The sequence below is a fragment of the Populus alba genome, chromosome 14, assembly GCF_005239225.2.
Source record: "Populus alba chromosome 14, ASM523922v2, whole genome shotgun sequence".
NCBI lineage: Eukaryota > Viridiplantae > Streptophyta > Magnoliopsida > Malpighiales > Salicaceae > Populus > Populus alba.
In genome coordinates this window covers 14,690,766-14,709,634 of record NC_133297.1, presented here as the reverse complement: position 1 = coordinate 14,709,634, position 18,869 = coordinate 14,690,766, and the positions used below count along the sequence as shown (strand labels likewise).

Below are 18,869 nucleotides of genomic sequence, written 5' to 3'. Positions count from 1 at the left end.
AAATTAATTTTAAAAATTATCTCAAATAAAAAAAAATAGCAATCAAAAGAATTACAACAAAAATAACAGAAGAAGAATTTAAAAGAGGATGCAATTGAAAAAAAATCCAATTTTATAATTTATTTGAAATAAACAAATAGTAATAAAAATAAGAACCAAATATAAATAAAAGATAAATTGAAGGGTTACTTTTAAAATTTAGGTTGTCAAGCGTGGAAATTAAGGAAAAGAAATAAAGAAAGAAAAAATAAAAAATAAAAATCCATCGACACTAAATTAGAGGTCCATTAGCTACACACACATAATTTAAGAATGGAGAGGCCACCAAAATTATTTGAATGCTACCATAGAATCTACTGTGTGGCTGCTAAACACCCACTTATAATTTGTTTGAAAGACATGATAACAACCAGCACACCCACTTATAATTTTTCTGAAAGACATGATAACCAAGGTTGTTAAAATCGCGATTTTAACACGGCATGGAAAGCTGTTTACAAACTTGGATCGTAAAAACGGATCGTAAAATCGTAAAGAATTTTAAAATACATAAAAAAAAATTCATGCTTTAAATAAAAATTCATACATAACAATTCATCTAATTAATTCAGTTCTATAATACTGAAATGACATTAAATTCAGTCAAATTCAACAATTTTCAGTCTAATTTTCACCTTATTAATTCAATCCAATTAATTCTGAAACCAGAAAACTGAACCAGAAAGGAGAGTAAAAAGACCCTCTGCACTTTGTTGCGCAAACACAGCACAACATCAAGCGAAGTTGTTCCCTATTACTTCTGCTGATGAAGAAGGCACATAGCAAGATTGTTTTAACTTGCCGTCTCTCATCATGATGGATTGATATCAAAATCCAGATAACAAAACTAAAGGCTGATTGATTGATGGGTTTTGATCTTCAAAGAAAGTTAAGGCTTCTACACAATCTATAGCATCATAATCAGAATTAAAATTTAGTGACAGCTACAGAAATGGGAAATCAAACAAATTATACTTAGCCGCTTAAGCTTCCATGAGCAGTGAAGACTTGTAGCCCTTGGAAGAATGGCGTGCTCTGCTGCTTTTCGCTGTCGTGTTGCTGTTCTCTTGGTCGCGGACCCAAACAAGGGCTCAACCAGGCCATTGCCGCGAGGGAAAGCAAATCGTGCCCACGAAGCTTTTGCTCTTCTCCTCACTGTCTGATCATCTTGGGGTTTTTTGTTTTTACTCTAATCAATGGGAGCCCGAATCGCCGATGCTCCAAATTCTCTCTCTGCTGGTTCCACTCTCATCTTAAACCTTCAGTCCTCGAATCCTCCGATCTCGGTAAATTCATCAAGCCCCTCTTTTTCTGCTAGTCTCTCTCAGTCTTTTTCTTTCTTTCTTTTTTGGGTGTAAAATGAGGGGTAATAGTCCGTGACTGTGCAGGAATAATCCAATAGGCATCTGACAGCTGTCCAAGAGAGGGAATTTTGTTTCGGGGCTTTATTTTGTTAAAATCGTAAAATCGGTCCTGAAATCGTGATTTTACGCGATTTCATCCGATTTTTGCGATTTTACTCGATTTCAACCCGATTTTACCCATTTTCAATTTTTTCAAGCGATTCAACCCGTAATGCATGTTTTGACTCGTAAAATCGTACGATTTTACGAGTCAAAACACGATTTTAACAACCTTGATGATAACAACCAGCACACTGACAAGTGCATTGCATGCATCTATCACTTTTATTTTAAATAATATTTATATTTATTAAATTATCAAATCATTTTTTATTTAACTTGGTTACAATAAAAAAAAATTAGGTTGAAAAAACATAAACACCCTAGACTCTAATTAATTATTATTTTTTTATTTTAAAGGATAAATTAATCATTTTATTTTGCTTTAAAAAATGAAAATATAAAAATGTTTTTGGACACTTTTTTTTAAAAAAATTCTCTTAGAGATAGTTTTATTATTTCACTATGCTTTAAAAAGTTAAAAGACCGATTTATACCAATGAACCCCTGCAAAAAGATAGAATTTTCAATCTTTCGACAAGGCTAATTTTTTTTTTAAGAGATTCTAGAAGCTATATTACCTGTGTAGTTAAATTTCAAAGCAATATGAGGTTAGAAAAGCCCATGAAATAAGGTTTAGAAGTTAATATTTATTAAAATTGATTTAAATTTCTTATTTAGTATAACTCTTCTTATTTAGCAAATCCTAAGATGTTTTTGGCGGTACTTAATTAGTCTAAAAGAGTTGTAATATAGAATTTTGATTAGAAAAAAAATTAAATAATAAAATGTTGAATTGGGATTTTTGGTATGATAATCTTATTTGATAAAATATTATGTTATTTTATTTTAAATTAAATAAGTAACCTTCTGTTTTGAAAAACAAATCACCTTTTTTTTACACAACAATATAGAAAAAAACATTTAGTTAATTAAATTGTGTCAGTTGTCTACACTACACCATACACATAATTAAATTTTAAATCTTTGATATTATAAATGCTAAAATAATTCTTATTTTTCATTTTATTTTATATGTAAAAATTTATTTTTAAAAAAACCACAACGAAAGTGTTTTTCTTATTTTTTTTTTAAATTACAATTACAAAAAATATTATAATATCAAACATATACTAAAACACAAATTATTTAAAAAAACATTTTATTATCAAATTAAAAAATAAAAATAAAAATATTTATCATGATTTGTTTTTTTTTTTTTTTTTTTAAAGAAGAAGAATCATGTGTCACGCAAACACATCTATCTCATAATGTTTAAAGTGCAATAATTGATCAATAATTGATGGAGTGCTTGTGCTAAAGCATAGTGGGGTGGTACAGAAACAATGAACATGACTTCTAAGATGGTATTTGTAATTACGATTAAAATAATTTTTTTAGAAATTTATTATAATATATATTTTTTATTTTTTAAAATTTATTTTTTATATTAGTATATTAAAATAATATCAAACATATACTAAACACAAACTATTTAAAAATACCTTTTATTATCAAAATAAAAAATAAAAATAAAAATGTTTGTCATGATTTCTTGCTTTCTTTTTCTTTTAAAAACGAAGAGAATCATGTGTCAGGCAAACACATCTATCTCATAGTGTTTAAACTTTAAACTACAATAATTAACTGAGTGATTGTGCTAAAGCAAAGTGGGTGGTACAGAAACGAACATGGCTTCTGAGGTAGCATTTGTATTTTGTACTATGATAGTGTTTTTTTTTTTTTTTTTAATAATTTTTTTAAAAAATTATTATAATAATATTTTTTTTATTTTTAAAATTTATTTTATATTAATATAATATAAAAACAGGACACGTTTTTATAGGGTGTCTAATAGTGTTTTTTCTTGTTTTTAGTTATTTTTTAAAAGTGTTTTTGGTTTAAAAAATATTAAATTAATATAGCTTAATTTTTTTGAATAATTTTAATGTGCTGATATTTAAAATAAAAAATCTAAAATAATTTATTTTAATATATTTTTTAAATTAAAAAACTATTTAAAAAAAGACTATCTAGAATTTTAGCATTATCTTCATCACTTACTATTAAAAAAAAAAAAAAGGAAACTATTTTGCCATGGTTAACTGGGAAAACAAAATCTTTAAAAGGAGAACATCTCCGCTATATATTCATGATCATGTCCCTTGACTCTTGGCTACATTGCAACTGACTCCTTACCTCTCCATTTGGAGGAAAAAAAAAAAAACAGGAATGATTTTCCTTACTTTTAGCAAACCGACACCGTCTTTAACACAGAAAAATGGGGAAAAGGGTCAGATTCATAAAAAAAAAAAAAAAAAAAAAAAAACCCAGTGGAGTGGAGAGTAATGATAAGAGGAGAGAATATTAATAAAGAGTATGTTACTGTTCGCAGGCAGAGTGATCTCAGATCCATCATCATCAGCTTCCAGAATCTTCGCCGCCGCCAGAAGAAATCCCTTCTCCATCTCCGGTTCACGCTTTCAAGTTCGTGCAATGGCCGGCTCTGCATCTCAACCTTTCAAGAAAATCCAAATCCAGAGAGACGATACTGTCAGTTAGTCACTCTTTGTTTTTTTTAATAAAAAAATTAGATTATGGCTGTCAATCTGTTATTTCATTACAAAATGGTTGGTATTTATTGTTTGATTGGGTGATCAGACATTTGATGCATATGTTGTTGGGAAAGAAGATGCTCCTGGTATTGTTGTACTTCAAGAGTGGTGGGGTGTCGATTTCGAGATCAAGAACCATGCTGTCAAAATCTCCCAACTTGGCCCTGGATTCAAGGCCCTTATTCCAGAGTATGTACCCATAGATAAATCTCTCTCTCTCTCTCGCTTTACAAATGCTAGTTGAATTCAAGGGATATATCATTTGTTCAGTTTGTATCGAGGAAAGGTCGGATTGGACGTTGCTGAAGCTCAGCACTTGATGGATGGTCTTGATTGGCAAGGTGCTGTCAAGGATATCCAGGCTTCGGTTAATTGGCTCAAGACAAATGGTTCAAACAAGGTATTAATATCATCATCATCGTCGTCGTCGTCTTCCTCTCAATTCCACTTCTTGCTACAACTTATCAAAACTGCCCTTTTGGATCATTCCTTCGTTTTTTAACTCTGTACTAAAAAAATGGTGACTTGGTTAATGCCCATAAAATGTTTGGTTGAAATTTTTGTCAAATTGTTGGATATAGGGTAATGTGGTCTTTCAAAAGTACGCCTAAGCGTTATGTGATCTTGTTCACTAGTGCTATTCATGGAATTAGGATTTGTGGGCAGCGTATGTTACCTGATGGTGTGGAGAGTCATTTTGTAAACCAGTGAAGCAGCTTGTGTTACTGATATGTCTTCATGTCTAATTGAGATGGAGGAGGTATTTATACAGGAAATGAATAGATGGGTGTGTGTGTGTGTGTGTGTGTATAATTAGGAAACAAGTAGTTGCGACTTCTTTCTTTTACGAGTACAGCTTCGGTTGATTTTTACAGAAAGTTGGCTGTTTGAACATGCCATCAAAGCTCTTGATGGATTGACGGTTATAGAAATTTGCAGTTGGAATGAATGATTTTTTTCTTTTGCTAATAATTGTAGATAGAAACAAGCTCCAGACATGTTTGAGAGGGTGAAAGAGGAAGGTGTGTGTCCACATGACACTACTTTTGTTGCTTTACTTCCTGTTTGTGTTCTCAACATGGTAGTAGAGATTGGTTTGGAGTTGTTTCAGTTAAATGTTGAGTGAGTTTGGGGTGATAGTAATAGGAATTATGGGGGGTATTGATCACTTGGCAGGACAGGATTACTGGTAGAAGTAAGTGAAATTACAAAAAGAATGCCTTTTGAGCCTGCCTGGGTTTTGTGGGTACTTTTAGGGGCTTGTAAGATTTATGGAGCAGTTGAGATGGGGAATGAAGTGGGGAGGAGGTTACTTCAATTGTAGCCACACCATTGTTGGGGATGCTTGGTGTTATCAAATAGTAATGCGGGTGTGGGGAAATGGGGTCTTGGTGATCATGTGAGGAAATTAATGGTAGAGGATGGATTAGGAAACCCCCTGCCAATGGTTTGATTGATTTTGCATGGAGATGTAAATTTAATTTTGCATTTCAGTTTAGATGTTGATAGATTTTAATGATGGCATATTGGGAGATCAGGGATCAATGATGGAAAAGTTGAAAACATAAAATGCTGATCTTGACACTCATTTAGTATCATAGTGTTTGACAGAGAATTTGGCCCAAAACATAACAGTATGGAGGCATATAACAATAGCACATTTAGCTTAGGATTGAGGGTAAGTTGAGTTGAGTCCTATATAGTAAGTGATCCTATGATTTAATAGTTTCTGCAATAGGTTTGTTCAAGGAAATAATACACGAACTCAGGATGGTGTCTTGGTGGGCCTTTAAACTTTGGAGGGATACTGGGGTTTTGACTTGCTCCTTCAGCTGCTCCCGTAAACTATAGCTAGAGTGGCCTAGAGAATTGAAACTGTTACTTGCACTTAGAAGAAGCTGAAACCATCAATTTTGTTTGTGGAATTGTTAACCATGTTGTCATGCTTCTTTAAGTCTGCCATCAATTGGTTTGGTTCATTCTCAAATCTATTCTATCTTGTATAGCTAAAGTATGAGAAAAGTTAATTGGTTTAGCAAGTTCTGAAGATTGAATTAAGATGCTAAATAATCTTGTGATTCTGCAATAGGCTGGAGTAACTGGATTTTGCATGGGGGGTGCTCTCTCTATTGCAAGCTCTGTTCTGGTTCCTGAGGTTGATGCTGTTGTTGCATTCTATGGTGTTCCTTCATCGCAGCTCGCTGACCCTGCTCAGGCTAAGGCACCTGTTCAGGCTCATTTTGGAGAGCTTGATAATTTTGTTGGCTTTTCAGATGTTACGGTATGCCAATTTCTTTTGAGTTTGTCATTGCTGACTAATATCTGCTTCAGTTTTCCTTTATAGTTATCAACTTGTCCTTGCCTGTGATGCTCTTGAGTAAAACTGCTCATGGTACTTGTTATATTCCTCTTTGGATGTATAGATTTTCAGCTTTAAATTCCTCCATGAACTGCAGCGCTTGAAGGTGCACTTCAAGTAGTTGAACACGTTTAAAAGTGGGAATTGTGTCTCGGATTATTAATATTATTACGTTAGAACTGACACCTTCAACGAATTTGCTGTTATTAATCTTCATTCTTTAAATTTGAAGAGGAAAACAGAATCTCTTCTTCAAAATAAAATACGAGGAGAAACACGTTTACTGAGATAAATTCAACATATGAACAATGAAAGCTTGCATCTGACTCCCTTGTAATTATAATAAAGTTTGCATCTGAAAGAGGGAGCTATATCTTTTGTCTTTCCCAATTTTTTTCCTTTGCATTCTTTTCCTCAAGAGTGCAGTCAGGCCAAGACAATATGTTGCCTTAAATCTAATTCAGGCAATTAACCAAATTTACAAGTCAACTGAAAAAGGAAATTTATAAACAATGGACCTTGGTTGTGTACTCATTTTGTTGCTTGCAGTTTGTCATTGTACTTAAAATAAAATCTGTTTGACACATCTGAAGTTATCTCCTGAGAAAATCTCAAAGCATGGCCTCTGCTCTTTTTTCTTGATTTGTTTCTCTTTCATTCCTTTTTTTTTTTTTTTTAATTTTGTTTTCGGAAAACACCTCCATGTGCCCATCTTACAAAATGGATCACAAAGTTATGAACTACCTTGTTTAATTATTGATGAGGTTCTTAGCTTGGAAAAAAAAAAACTGTCATATGTTCTTCTAATATCCCCACTGAGCTCAGAGGTTAGATATGTATATATGTGTAGTAGTATAGAAATGGTTTCCTGCTGAATTTACATTGTTTACAGAGCTATTTTTCCTTGAAACACTCTGTCAGCCTATGGATATTGCATACAAGATGATAGATAGATCATTGATGTATATACATTATCACATTGATTTTTAGAGCTACATTTGATCCAGGGTACCTCCAAGAATAAAATATAAATCTACTCATGCTGTTATTAATTTTGATATTTTAGGCTGCCAAGGCTCTGGAGGAAAAGCTGAAAGCATCAGGAATTCCATATGAGGTGCACATTTATCCAGGCAATGCACATGCTTTCATGAACAGGTCTCCAGAAGGTGTGAAGAGGAGGAAGGGCATGGGGCTGCCTGACGAGGATGAAGCTTCTGCTGAGTTGGCTTGGTCCCGATTCACAACATGGATGACTCGTTACTTATCTGCATAATCGAGTGGTCGGTTTGATATATCCATCTTGCCTGCTTGCTATCTAGCGCAAATAGCAGCTTGATATGTTTACCTAGATGTAAGTTGGAAGGTCTGGGATAAATAATGTGTGCTCCCCTCCTTTGAAAGTCTGATAATGGCACAAGTGATGTTTGTAAAGTGATTGAGTTTGTTTTTAACAGCTGCTGTTGTGATTTGGTATGACATCTTTCGCTTTCCTGTGACCCTCGTTTCTTGCCTGGAATTTAAGTTTCATGGATTTCTATGTCTCTAGATCTCTTTTTCTCTAAACTGGACTTCCAGTATGCTCCATGCAACAATCCTGCTTAAATCTCTTTCTGTAAGCACTGTCTCCATAAAGTCCAAGAGAACATGCAGTGTATAAATTTGGTTTGTCTGCTGGTTGATTGTCATCATCCCGCACAGATACATAGATTGCCTGGACGAATAAAAAATAGTGAAACATAATGATCTGAATGGTTCTTTTTCTTCTTATTGCTCATTTTCATCGAACACGAGCTTTCTGAAGGAGTAGAATAGAAAACTGTTTCATTGTGTATCTTTTATAATAAAGTCATGGATTTTCTTAAAAAAATTATGCTAATAACAATTTTCAGGAACTCCGAAGTTTTTTCGTTCTTCTTTTTTGTCAAACGCAGAAAAACATTCTGACTCTTGAATAAATAGTGTTCAGGAGCAGCATAGAATAAACTTGAGCTCTTGGATGGACAGGCTCTGGGAAGAGAGGGTGAGGTTTTTGATGATATTAGATATTATACAAGTAGCTGTCGTGTTTGGATGGTTGAAAATACTTCATAGGCCAGATGTGGATAAAGTCATGTATAATAGGACATTGTTCAGGATGAATTATATCTGTTAACTCAATTTTTTTTTTTTTTTAATTTAAGTTAGTGTGCATTCTTGCAAGTAATTTGTCACATACGCATGTTGACGAAGAAGATTTTAGACTCGTTGATGCGAATCTCCTCCACACACATCAAGACAGAAAGGAGTTCTAAAAACATTTCCCACGAAAAAGTTGAAAATCACTTCCAAACAAAGGCATGTTTGAAACTCGCAGCACTTTTCCTGTTTTATTGTTTTTGGAAACGGAAGCGCTTTTAATAATTAAAACAACGAAGAGGCTGGATTTGTGTGCTGCCTAACATTCTTAGAGCTCAAAAGAGTGTTTGTCCTTTTTCTCTTATTTTCTCCATAACCCCAGCTGGTAATTATTGATGGCAAGCAGGCAGACAGGCTTCAAGAAAGGGATGGATGTTGAAGAAGAGGAGAAATCTTCCATTGGACAGCCTGCTAACTTTATCAAAAATGGTCCAGGCTCGACGTATTCTTCAAATCCAAACAAAAATGGACCGCGTATTTAGAAGAAGATCTTGCAAACTTCCTCCATCTTGCTAGCAGCTACCTAGCTACCTAGCTACCTAGCTAGGATACAAGAACGATCAAGGTGGGGCAAAACGAAAAGATACAAGTGCAGAATCTCCCTCCTTCACATGTCTCGTGTCCTGTTAGCTCCTTGTCAAAGAGACGAAGTTATTGGAACCCAATCCTTTAGGGCTAAAATATGCTTTCAACTGGTCTGGTTTCACACGTAGATTGAACACATGTTTGCTGTGATAATTACTTGCTTTATTGCTTGTTGCTTACGCCTACATCTTTTGGTATGTAAGAAAATCTTAGTGATCTTTTCCGGCGTTGTGTTGTGTGATGTATAGTCGTTCATATTTGATAAAAAAAATAGAGACAACTTTAGTTTGGATTAAAATCATGTAAAATTTGTTTTATCCTAACTTTATTGATTTTATAGGTTCAAAGAAAAAAAAAAAAAAAGCTAAACCGAACGAGCTGTTTAGAAATAACCAATAATTGAAAAATACAGAAATCTTTTAACACTAGATTGATGGCTAGTCCTATTTATTTTTGCATTTTATAAGTACTTTTTTTAAAAAAATTAAATTAAATTAATTTTTTTTCTTTTCTTCAAATTAATATTTTTTTTTTTGTGTTTTCAGATTATTTTGGTGTGCTGATGTAAAAAATAATTTTTTAAAAAATAATATTTTAAAAATAAATCATAACCACATTTCTAAACACACATACCATTAACAATGGACCTTCATTAAGTTCTTTTTAGTTTTTTTTTATTTACGTGGCTGTCCGGGCCAGCTTGTGCGCACCACGACTAATCCCACGACTCACTGAACATCCTGTAAACCCAATGAGCATGTAAGGCACCGCGGGGATGACAGGCGTGCACGATGAGGTTTGAACCCAGGATGCAGAGGAAGGGAACAAGTCCCTTCAACCGCTTGGCCAAGACCTCAAGTACAAGTTCTTTTTAGTTTTTGTTAATATTCTATGGTGTATCATTCATCACAAAACACTTGATTTTTATTTTTATTTTGTAATGATATAAAATATGCAATGAGTGTTTTATAATAAAAGTAATTCTCATTCAACTTAATATTTTGTCCATTCAAAAACACTCGTGATCAAACAGTGCTTAAATACATTATGGTGCCATGGAAAAGCATGGGTGTGAAAAACCCTCTCTTGTTGCTTGCTGTGGGTCATTTTTTACAGCTAACAATAAATAATACACTTTCTTTTCTTGCTGAATTTAAATATGATTAAAAATAACTATACATTATGTATGATTAAAGTATTCTCTCTCTCTCTCTCTCTCTCTCTCTCTATATATATATATATATATATATATTTATATATATATATATATATAAAAATAAAGTATCCTCCTTAAATTAATTGAAGAACTAGAAATATTAAGATTCTCCACCTTTTATAAAATTGATGCAGTGCAAGTAAAGATATCGGGCCTCGTGTTGCATTCATGAAATGACTTGATGCGATGGTTTTCCTCCATAAAATATAATGTTTTTTTTTTAGCAGGTGTTTGTTGTAGATTTTTTTAGAATTGTGATTGTGGTTTTTTCAAAGTATTTTTTATTTTAAAATATATTAAAATAATATTTTTTTTTATTTTTTTAAAAATTAATGTATTAAAATGATATAAAAATAATCAAAAATATATTAATTTAAAATAAATAAAAAAATAAAAAAATTTCAATCTTTTTTTAAAATATTTTTAAAATACAAAAATAAACATAGCTTAACCACCATTATAACAGTAATGTCACGTTCGGCAATTCATGTTATATATATATATATATATATATTTCAATCAAGACAAGCACCCCTGTGATTCCTCTGTTTTGAAGAAGAATAATAATAATAACAAAGAAATTTATTATAAATCCACTCTGTTCATAGGTGAAATTTCAATTTTTCAAAAGCACAACACCCCGATTTTATAACTTTGTTTTTATCAATATTATTTTTAATCCATCACGACACGATATCCCCGTGAAAAGGAGTTGCCGACGCTTTTATTTTTATTTTTATTTTTTGGATTCTTTTAAATAAAATAACAAACAAGTAGGTGACTCCAGCAATCTATATTCTTAGAAATAATTAATATCAGATTAAATATGTTTAACGTGTTAATGGATCAGTTAATTAATACTTAAAACTAGAGCTAGAGACTATTTAATTTACTCTTTATAAAACTAGAGAGATTAATTTATAGTTGGCTCCAAAAAACAAAGATTGAAAGCATTTATATATTACTTATTATTATTATTATTATTATTAACATGGGTGTCTAAAACAGCTTGCGTATACTTCGATTAATTTTATGAATCTTAAAGTTAATGACCATGTAAAACTCCAGTAACCATTATATTAACAATCACGAGTTCGAACTTGAGATTACATGAATAACAAATTTTTTACTCCTAAATTTTTATCACTGAATCAACTACTATATTGTTATATTTATGTTAATCACGGGTTTGAACTTAAGATTACATGAAGAATAAATTTTTTATTCCTAAATTTTTATCACTGAACCATTTACTATATGGTTGTATTTATATATATTACCCTTGATCAAGAGGTTGCTGGCTTGCCGGTGCCTCTATGTCTGGTGGTCAGGCATGCCTCCTCCATCATTTTGAACGATGAAGAAAAGGAGGGAGACGAGGGACAATGGCTGCTAGGTTTAGGTTTCCTTCTCCTTCTCCTTCTTGTTTTTTTAACCAAAGAAGAACTGTGAGAACAACAAAGATTTCTGCTAAATTGGGAAACATGTTTTCCATTTTGTTTTCATACTTTCTTCTTTAATGTTCTTAAATTATTACCTGGTCATCTGATCAGTGGCTTTCGTTTGAATCTTCAAGGAAACCAGTGTGAGCTTTGACAACGAAAGGATCATTCATTATTGTTGACTGTTCCCTTTCTTAAAATACGACATACTATACAGTATAATTTATTTCTTTTTCTCAATTGTGTTTTTTATTATTATTAAAACAGAAGGAGGAGTGTCGAAGCTTGAAGGTTGGTTCCTCGTTAAGAGCATGAGATTAAATGTGTGAAAAGCATGTGTCATCATTTAAATTTTAGTTCCAAGTTCAATGGTCTGCACAGCTCATATCCAGTGAAGTCTTCCTTGGGTTGTTATTGTTAATTATCATGATTTTGTGTTTTCAACTGAAGAGTTTTATTTAATCTTCTCAAAGATTATGATAAGCGTACTCATTGTCGGTCCTTATAGGGTGTAGTGTGATGACAAAAGGCTTGAGATCTGCACAACAGGTCTCGAGTTGGAGTCAGGGCATGCACCTCTTGTAAGAGCCTGAGACAACCGGAGTTTTATTCACTTACCTGAGCCCACAAAGTGTGCTTTTCAGGGAATAGAGTTTCCTCAAATTCAAAAAAAAAAGTACTCATTGTCATCGTCATCGTCCGAATCCAAGTTGTTTTATATCTTATCTCAATTTTTTATTAAAGTTGTAATATTCCTTCTATTTGAAACTAAGTATGAGATTTATTTTAGACAGGGTTTTTAGTTAAATTAAATAAAATATTAATTTAATAAAATTTGGTTGAATATGTGAACTGATAATTTATTAGGGTTTTCATGACTTGATTAACTTTGCTATACGAGAAAAAAAATATATTATTATTTTAATAAAAATAATTTACCTAAATTTTTTTAGGAATCAAATCTCAAATAAAATACGATAACAATTAAGCAATAATCTAAAAGGCGTGAGGGAAGCATTATAACTTCCCTCACGCCTTTCACTTTTTCCATTATTAATATATTATATTATTATAATTATTATATTATATTATATTATAGAACTGTCTTTTATTATTATTATTATTATTATTATTATTATTATTATTATTATTATGTTTTTAATTTATTTTTTGTTTATTTTTAATGAATTTTTTATTTAATTTAGTTTGTTAATGTTAATTTTTTTTTATTTAGTTATCAGACTTTCATGATACGGATCCCGGGTTTATGGGTTAACCTGGTTTGACGAGTTAACCCAAATTTTGTTTTTCTTTTTAATTAATTGTTTTCGTTTAGTTTAGTTTGTTAATGTAAATTTTTTTTATTTAATTATTAGATTTTCATGACATGAATCTTGGGCTTGACGGGTTAACTTGGTTTGATGGGTTAACTTCAATTTTTTTTTTCTATTTAGTTATCAAACTTTCATGACGCGAATCCCAGGTTTAACGGGTTAACCTGATTTGAAGGGTTAACCCAATTAATTCAGATTTTTTTCCTTTTTCTTCATTAGTTTTTTTCTTTTTATTGGTTTTTTTTCTTTGTTTTTTTTTTTTTAATCTATTTAATTATCACACTTTTATGACACGACCTTATAGCCAGATCCACATTCAATGCTCTTGGGTTCGGTGTTGCAGTCAGGTTCACTTAAACTTAAGTCATGTAAGTTTAATATTATTATTAATATTATAAATATTATTCTTGGGTTAAGGGTTGCAGCTAGACCCAAGGCTTTTGGGCATATATTTGCAGAAAGACATAACACTTTTAAATCTTAGTTTTTTTTTATATTTTTTATGCAAAAAAAATAACTCATGAGATCTCGCGGGTTATGTAACTAGTGATAATTTATAATCCGTGGACTATTCCATTTTGGTTAATCTATATTTATAGTCCATTTTGAGAGCAAATGTGTTTGTACCACCCAAACCAATTAAAATCTTAAATAGCAAGAATTATAGTTAAAATATTTTTTTTTTATTTTGAAAAATAAATTCACATTCTCCTATAAATTATAATTTTCCCTATATATGTTTTTTTATATATTTATAAATAATAATTAAATATTTTATAGTTTGAAGTAAAAATAAAAATTGTATATATGAGATATACACATGCAATTTAAAATTTTCATTAAAATTTCTACAGAGATTTATTTGGATAATAAATAAAGTGTATTCATTTTGGTCAGATACATAAAGCAATGTGTGTGATTTTTCAAAAGGATGACCAAAGGAATTAAAAAAGTAATTCATCAAAGGGACAAGATGAAGCGTGAGCACGTACGTCATGCAAAATGTGTGCCACATCTTGTTTCAATCATCAACACGGGCAACATTTTCTAAGTATAAATCACAAGATCATAACAAATTTATAAAAAAAAATAAAAAAAAATATAAAATTTAATTCTTAATCAATTCAATATTAAAAATTAAATTAAAAAAAAATAAAAAAATAATCTAAATCAACTCGGGCTAATCTATCAAACCCGGGACAAGAGATAGGAATAACTCCATAAAAAACAAACTGAAACAAATTATGAAGTTCAATACCTAGTTAACCTAATGTTGGAGAATGAAATTGAGAAAAAAAAAAATCTAAGTTTGAAATGATAAAAAAAAAATCCTCACAAAAATGAGGATCAAAGTGAAAAAGAGCTTGGCTTTTCATTGTTCATTGCTACAGTAAAAATAATAATTATAAAAATTAATTTTTAATAAATTCAATGTTGAAGAATGAAGTTAATTAAAAAAATTAAAAAAAGGCTTTGCTTTTTATTATTCATTGTTACAATGAAAAGTCAAGCTCTTTAATTACATTTTAATAATTGGAGGCAACAATAGGGATCAAAACATACAAAATTGATCTTTTCACTAATTATTTTTCTTACTTCAAACAAAACATGCACGAATCAAGTAACAAATAGAGATAGAGTCAGGAATATCTTATAAAAAGGTGACAAGTATACTTAAATAGAAAACTATTAAATCTTTTTTTTTAAACATTGATTAATGGATATATTTGAGGTTAAATTAAAAGTATAGTCACTCACTTTTAAGGTTGAATTTTTAATGGAAATTAATTACTCTCCTACAAAAACTTCTTTATGAAACATAGCATGATTAAAATAAATTATGGGTGAATAAAAAAATAATCTAAAAAAACTTGTATTTGATTTGTTTTTGTGAAATTCAAAATCTTTATTCCACATTGAAAAAATACAAGATTTTCTTATAGTTTATATAGTGAAAAGTTGAATAGTTAAAAATGAGTCTATAAGAAATCAAAGCTTTTAGAAAAAAAAGGACCTTAGCAAATTGAATTTAGGACTTAATCCACATGCGCACTCGATTCAAGCTTCAGGTCCTAAGTTCTAGGCTTTGGCGTGGGCTTGCTATAAAATATATATATATATTTATAATTTGTGTTAAATAACCATCTTAACTCAATAGCTTAAGTTGTTAAGTAATGTCTTAAATGTGATTTATATTATTTTCTAACACATTCCCTTAAATAAAAACTCTTTGTGGGCTTGAAATTTATACAGGTCCACATTGTCTTGTGTTTAATTTTTTATCAAATAAATAAGGACGGTGAGATTTGAACTCATGACCGCTTGGTCATCAAGGCTCTGATACCATATCAAAGAATCAATTTAACCCAATAGCTTAACCTATTAGGTGAGGTCCCAGAATATGATTTATATTATTCTCTAACACATCCCCTTAAATGAAAGCTCTTTGTGGGCTTGAACGCATGCTCACATTACCTTATACTTAATTTTTATCAAATAAATAGGGGATAATGAGATTCGAATTCGTGCCCACTTGGTCATCAAGGGTCTGATATCATGTTAAAAAATCATCTCAACCCAATAGCTTAAGCTATTAAGTGAGGTCTTAAATATAATTTATATTATTTTCTAATAATTTGGACTTGAGTTTGTTGTAAAATAATTCTTTAGTCCATAAGGAGTTATTTTTAACTAGCATACTTGGTTTAGTTAGCTTATAAAAGAACAGTTTGAATACTAATCTTCCACATCTTGAATAATTTTATTTTCTAAGTAAAAATATATGGTTTTTAAAGCAAAAATCATCAAGTTTTTAACTTATTAGCGGCAGTCATTAAAGTAAAATAGTGAAAATTAATTCTGATAATTATCAAAATTAATTCTACATCAATTTGGTTCTAAAAATTAGTATTAAAAAGATTGAAGGAGATATGTTCTACACATCTTATAGTAGCTTAATTTTCTTATTCTCTATAATTTTTACCTTATTTTGCCTCTCGTTTTGCTTTGTTTTTCTCCTTTTATTTTAGAGCTTAGGTTCTGGTTCTTTGTATAGAGATTTTGAGTTTATTATTCCTTAGGTTTATAGATTTTCAAATGAAGCATATTCTTATAGGTTGAAGGCAGACTATATGTAAAAAGATTGTTTGCACTGAGTAATGAACATTTTAAGGACAGAGGGTATGTTTTTACAACAACATCTTCTTTAATCCGTCCAATTATCTTCAACAAGTAAGTACTTAATATCTATACTATTTTTAGTTCAAGTATAATATCCATTTTTTTATATATTTTAGTATGTATGATATGATATTTGTTTATTCAAATACAACTTTAAATATTCTTTTATTTACTTGGCATGCATACAAGGTTTTAGTTTTTTTTTTTTTTTTTTACAAGTTTACGCTCTTCTTACCTTCTTATAAAATTGCATGTAATCTACACTAAATAATTGCTACCACTAAAATATCACCAACAATCTTAAAACTAAAACTTGTTTTTCCATTTGCTTATGTTTTTTTTCCCATTTTTGTTTGTCATATCAAAATATAATATCTAATTGTTTATTTAATCAATTAGTTGATTTTTTATTTAATTAATTAGTTGATTTTAGGCTTATAAAATCGATATTGAACCGAACCAGTTGATTTTTTAAAAAAAATTTAATCGGTTTTTTTTTACGGTTTAATTTTTTTCGATTATTTTTACTCACCCTTACTTCAAACTACGTTAGCCTAGCTAGAAAGAAGTAAGGGAAATCAAAACTGATCACATATCCTTTTCACTGTGATTATACCCAATAAATTGAATCACGTTTTAGTCCTGTTAATGTTCATGCTCTGAACGTAACTTGAATCTTTCCTCGTATCGTTTTCACTTTATAATATTTATTTAATAATTTGTGTGTTTTGGACTTCACTCATGCATGCATATGCAGAAGCTCGCACCTTTTTCTTTGGACCCGAGCTGTCTGTATCAAATTCTTGCCTCCTTTTTTACACCCTTCCCTCTCCACAACCTTCTTCCACGTCCAAACACAGAGGAGGCAGACAGATTCATGAACATAAATCATCATCAACAGAAAGTCATGATAATCAATATGATGCTCAAAGAAAACAAGTGAGGACCTGTCGGTCACGTGTAAATTAACTAAACTAATTCATCCTGTCTTTGATTTGTTTTTCTGGGCTAAAAAGAGTTCAAAATGAAAGTGTTTGATTTCGAAAAATAGCATGCATCACAATGATAATCGTTGACTTCCCATCTCTGTTTGTGTTAATTTACCTAACACACATGCAGCTTTTAAATGAGACATATAAACACCTTTTTCAAGAACCCTAATAGAGGAAAGAAGCTGCCATTTCTTGATTTCTATGTCTATAAGCACTGGTCAATTTTATTTTTTTTATATCAAAAAATTATTTACTCATATTTTTTCAATGTATTTTTATAGTTAATTAAAAAAGTATAAGTAAAAATAAAAAAATTTATGCATATATATAATCAAATAACAAGAGAACTATGTGTGTTATAAATGAAAAGAAAAATCATAAATGATAACTAAAATTAAAATTTAAAAAAAATCAAGAGACAAGTGTAGAATCAAGATATTTAATTTTGCAAGACGAGATATTTATCCGATTGTGTCTACTAAATCTGTTTATTAAAATAAATTTTTTATTCAATCAAATGATAATAGAAACATTCACATATTAAATTAATTGATTGAATAAAATACTATGCAAGCCTATATATATTGGAAACATATTATATATAAAAAAAAATTTTTCAAAAAAAGTTTATCTATACAAAAAATAAAAAATATAGATGAATAAAAAAAATCTCTTTAAAAAATAAATACATATAAAATAACTAAAAAATACTCATCATTTAAAAGATAATATATACACAAAATAAAGAAAAGAATGGGTATTAGTTTAAAAATAAAAAAAAATTAAAAAAAAAAGCATTAATTCAAACAAAATTAGAAAAAAAAAAAAACACAGGTGTTTTTAGGCTTGGTGAGCCAACCTGCTTGCCTAACCTATTTTGTTAGGGCTCACATTAAGAGTGGGTAAAAAATTAAAAAATTAATTAAACAAAAAAAAAATTAATTGAAAAAATCAAATCATAAAAAAAACCAATTAAATCAATTAAAATTTTTTTAAAATTTTTTAATTTAATTCGGTTCAATTTCAATTTCATAGTTATGAAACTAAAAAACCACCAACTGAACTGAACGAATATAGATACAATAAATAGAAACAAAATGCTAATTTCTAACCCTAGCTCTCGTCCATAGTTGCGCGCCACTTATAGCTCACATAGACACTCCTAGTTCCCAACTTCCCACACGCCTGCAAACGGCCAGATCGTCGTTCTTCGAGATTACTTGAGAAATAGAGGGAAGTTGGTGAGAATAGAAACGTAGGTCTTTCTCTGACATTGTTGTTGCTGTTTATAAACTAATAATATTTCATAAAATCACATAAGTTTATCATTTTATTGAGGTGCAAGAATGAGATTTATTAATTTATTTTGAATGCAAGAGATGTTAATATGTTGTCTCTTTTTATTCATTCCTTGGCGATGCATACTTGTTGAAGAATAAACTATGATATAGTGTCGCTTAGATTAA

The 18,869-nt window shown here is 30.2% G+C and overlaps 1 protein-coding gene across 1 annotated transcript; it reads left to right on the top strand.

Moving 5' to 3' along the window:
- Positions 1 to 3,813: 3,813 nt before the first annotated feature.
- LOC118039575 (uncharacterized) lies at positions 3,814 to 8,020 on the top strand. Its single transcript, XM_035046351.2, has 5 exons — positions 3,814 to 4,055; positions 4,164 to 4,306; positions 4,388 to 4,517; positions 6,207 to 6,398; positions 7,543 to 8,020. Exons 1-5 carry the CDS (start codon positions 3,882 to 3,884, stop codon positions 7,750 to 7,752), a joined length of 849 nt encoding a protein of 282 aa, XP_034902242.1. The 5' UTR covers positions 3,814 to 3,881; the 3' UTR covers positions 7,753 to 8,020.
- Positions 8,021 to 18,869: the final 10,849 nt, after the last annotated feature.

What these genes read in the sequence shown, in the direction of transcription:
- LOC118039575 (XM_035046351.2), top strand. Translation starts at nt 3,882, where the DNA reads ATGTTACTGTTCGCAGGCAGAGTGATCTCAGATCCATCATCATCAGCT. An exon ending in TTCAAGGCCCTTATTCCAGA is followed by an intron (nt 4,307 to 4,387) that starts GTATGTACCCAT and finishes TCATTTGTTCAG; the next exon opens with TTTGTATCGAGGAAAGGTCG. An exon ending in AGACAAATGGTTCAAACAAG is followed by an intron (nt 4,518 to 6,206) that starts GTATTAATATCA and finishes ATTCTGCAATAG; the next exon opens with GCTGGAGTAACTGGATTTTG.